Raw genomic sequence first — 4,050 nt, 5'->3', positions numbered from 1 at the left:
TTTGTAGGTTTTCCATTTACTCTGTCCGCAGCTTCTTTTGCTGTTCTGAAGAGCTCTTTAGTTTGATTGGGTTCCACTTGTTAATTTTTGATTTTTTAAACTGGATTTTTAAACCCCGTTTTACAGATGAGAAAACTGAGACTTAAAGAGACAAATTTTTAAGATCATAAAATTGGTAAGTGGTAAAACTAGGTCTTAAATGTAAGTCTCTTTAAAATTTTAAATCTCAACTTTATGTATATAATTGGTCAGTCACTGTGCTTGATGTGAAATATACAACTGTGAATAAGATGCAATTTCTGTCTTCTGGGACCTTATTGCTTGATGGGAAACAGATGAGTTTAAAATTTGCTTCAACGCAATCTGATAAGCTCTATGCTGATGATAGGTGCAGAAGGTGACATCAGTCCCAAGAGAGGGGAGGATTTTGGCAGGCAAAGATCAGGACAGCATCTAAGTGGAGAAATTGTATAAGCAATGACATGGAGGCTAGAAAGTTGTCCTGTTAAGTTGGAGTCTAGGGGCATTGTTGGAAACTGAGTTGGAAATGTACACTGAAGCCAGATCATGGAGGGCTTCTATGAGCATTCAACCAACACTTATTTTCTGGATGTACATCATGACAAGCTATTGTCTGAAATGCAGAGATTACAGCAGCAAACAAGACAAACAAAATCCTTGTTCTTATGGGCCTTACATTCCAGTAGGGAGAAAAAGACAATAAATGAGTAACATAAAAACAAGGTATCAAATATGAAAAGTGTTAAGAACATTGGCAGCACAAATGAGGAATATGTGGTAGAGAGTGATTGGGGTGATACCGTTTTAGAATAAATGCCAGAGAAAGCTTCTCTCACGAGGCAACTTTTTAACCAAGACCTGAATGAAATAAGGATTGAGCCACACCAAGATTGAGAAGAAGACTATTCTGATCAAAGAAATAGCTGGTTCAAAGGTCTCCAGGTGGGGATCAGTTTGTCCTGCTAGAATCATGGAAAGAAGGCCAGAGTGATTAGAAAACAGTGATGCAGAGGAGAATGGTGAAAGATGAGGCTTTGCAGGGGCCCATCCTATAGGAAAGTCCTGAGAACAAAGTTGGATTTTATTCTCAATGTGGAGGGAAGCTACTGGGAATTTCAAGTAGGGAGTGGCATAATGTGGTCTACCTTTTTAAAAGGGATGGGGAGTCCCATCAGAAAGCTGTATTCTAGGAGAGGTGGCCTGGAGTGGGATGACGGGAGTAGAGATGAAAAGAATCATGGATTTGGGCTGTTTTGTGTTTTGAGATAGAAAAAAAAGGACTTGGCATGTAGATGAGGCACTGATTGTTGAGCAGCTTCCAGATTTTGAGTTCTTTCACCCTGATTCTCCACCTTCTGATTTAGTTTGCTGGGGAGAGTTTAAGTTACAGAGAATATTTGTGTAGGAGACTCTTCCTACACATGAACACATGTGTCATTTAAACAGCAGCCAACATATGGGCATTCTCACTGATCTTGTGGCCCAGGACAAGCCATGGCCCTTTGCATTTTTCTCTGTCCCCCAGGATCACAGTCCTAGCTTAGATGCCTTTCTTCTAAGTCCTTCTTAGGACTCTTTCGCAGTCCTTCTAGGTATAGCTACTTACATCCTTGGTGTCATAACAGTAATTTTCTTATACTTATGACATTGTGCCTTGCATAATGGTTGTTTGCTGTATATATTGGTCTTACTATATTTTTATTTTCTTCAGGAAAGCAGCTATTATTATGAGTTATCATATTCTTCCTATGGTAAATACAACATTCCTATCTCCTTCTATATTTCCTAGACTTATTTGCAGCTAGAGTTCTAGATGTGAATTAATGTTTTTCCAATTAAGCATATTTGCATGATATTTGGAAGGTGAAAGTGAGTTAGAGACCATCACACCAAGATTTTGGCTTTTTGTTTTTTTTGTAAATAAGGTTATAGAGACAGGTTGATAGGCAATTTTGGCAGCAATGTCAGAGGCTTCTGAATCACATGTTTCTGATTTTTGGATTGCAAGTCTGGTAATGTATTGAACTCAATAGTCCCTGGGGTTGATTTCTAATTTCTAATAATTCAGTCCTTATTGTTCTAGGCAGTAAAGCCCTTATTGTTTAAAAGACCTAAAAAGGTTAGTTTTGTTCCTTGAGCCATAACTAAATGAGGAGTTAATTCAGTCTCTCTTGTTTGTCCCTGTGGTTTATATGCAGTAGATGCCCAATTAATGTCCAGTTGAATTTGTTGCAAAGCCAGACTTATTTCCTCCATCTGTCCACTTATTCAAAAACAATTAGTACCACTAGACATCACTGGCTATATTAAGTGCTGAGCAGTACAAAGTTGAGTAAGATATGGTCTTATTCCCAGTTTTCCAGGAGAGAAAATTACCATAGAGTGTGGGCCAAATGATATAACAGAAGTGAGTGTGAACTTAGAGAAAGCAGAGTTTGGAGTGTCCAGAAAGGCTGCTTAGAAGAGGTGAGGTTTTAGTTGGGACCCAGAGGATGCCTAGGGTTTTTTCAGGCAGAAAATAGCAGGGAGGTATTCCATGCTGATGGGATGGCATATTCAAAGATATGAATTCATGAAAGATCAAGTGTACTAAGAAAAGCTTAAGTCCTTGGTGTGACTGGAGCATTGGATGCTCCTGGGAGGGGCCTCTCATGTGACTAGGCTGGGTAGGTCATCTGATCAGATAGTGAGGCTTATGTGACACATTGAGGGATGTAAATTTTTTTCTCAAGTCACTGGGGAGCCACTGAGGAGAAGGGCCATTAAGGCAGTGGAGATGAAGACATGAGAAGAGATTCAAAAGTTATGGGGATGTAGAGTTGGGAAGACTCAACGACAATTTGAATGTGGCAGTGAGGGAGTGGTAAAGGTAAAATATGACTAAGTAGAGGGAGGAAGAGCTGAAAATTATATTTAGATCAGTTTCATTTTGTTATTTGTTTAGTATTGATTCTTATTTTTTTTCAGTGCCCAGGAACTCAGGGAACAAAGACATTTTAGAAATCAAGAAATAAGGTGTTATTTTTGGGAAATGGCTCAAAAGTGAAAATAGCACAATCTTCCCACAGTGAAGAAAGAAAGGAGTCATGAAAGTCATTGCTCATCAATTATTTATTAGATATTTTAATACAATTCATAATCTGCACATAGATTTTCTTGAGAAGAGTTTTCAGGTCTTAGGAGCTATAGATCAACAGTTCTGATCCCCTGGAATTTGCAAACATGTGACATATACTTTCTCTCTGTTTTATATAATCAGAAACTAGAAAGGTATTGAGTTGGAATGGGTTCATTCAGCTCTAGTGATAGGCACTATTGGACAGTCCCTCTGGTGTGGAATAAGAGCCTGGCATGGGAGATGTAGTAAACATCAGAGATGCACTCTATGTTCTCAGCTCTCCTAGCAGCCTTGAACTGAGTTTCATTCTAGTCTAGACTATGAGGCTTGAAATTCCTGATGTTTTATCCACAGGATCCAAAGCTCACCAAACCTACGGTTCCTATCCTTGGATGTAATATAAATCTTCAGAATATCTTTTCTGTTTCTGAACTTTAGGTAGAAGTGTTCTACTGTTCTACCTTTCAATGATTCAACCAGGTCTCAGAGGTCAAAGCAGGAAATGATTTAAATACCCAAACTGATCAACATTAAGATATGATTATTTCACCCAATTTACCACCTAGATTTGACTGAATCAGAAAACCCTAGAATTGCTGCTCAAAAAACCAAAAAGCCCTTACATGAATACTAGTACTCAAAAACATCCTTGCAGGTAGATACAGCAGAGGATAGAGGGAAGAAATACATTCTTGATCTTTTAAGTAGAATTAAAGGTGAACTCAACATATAGGTTTCTTTTTTGCCTTTGTGTTGCTTTACCTCTGGTGCTCACATAGACTAGTATCGATAGGATTTCTGCTCTTGCACATAGTCATAGAGGGGGTTGGGAACAGTAGCTGCCTTGATAGGGTGACCACGCTGTTCTCTGCTTTGGGGCCTCCCACTGCTCTGGGTTGGATAGAAGGATG

The 4,050-nt window shown here is 38.9% G+C and overlaps 1 protein-coding gene across 1 annotated transcript in view; it reads right to left on the bottom strand.

Moving 5' to 3' along the window:
- Nucleotides 1-3,457: 3,457 nt before the first annotated feature.
- RPTN (repetin) overlaps nt 3,458-4,050 on the bottom strand; it is a 23,081-nt gene continuing 22,488 nt past the window's right edge. Inside the window, exon 6 of the mRNA XM_011973654.1 lies at nt 3,458-3,600. Within this exon, the coding sequence (XP_011829044.1) occupies nt 3,458-3,600 (143 nt within the window). The remainder of the gene's footprint in view (nt 3,601-4,050) is intronic.

This window comes from Mandrillus leucophaeus, unplaced genomic scaffold (genome assembly GCF_000951045.1).
Source record: "Mandrillus leucophaeus isolate KB7577 unplaced genomic scaffold, Mleu.le_1.0 Scaffold139, whole genome shotgun sequence".
Lineage (NCBI taxonomy): Eukaryota > Metazoa > Chordata > Mammalia > Primates > Cercopithecidae > Mandrillus > Mandrillus leucophaeus.
Note: the sequence above shows the minus strand (reverse complement) of the source record. Positions and strands in the feature narration are given on the sequence as shown.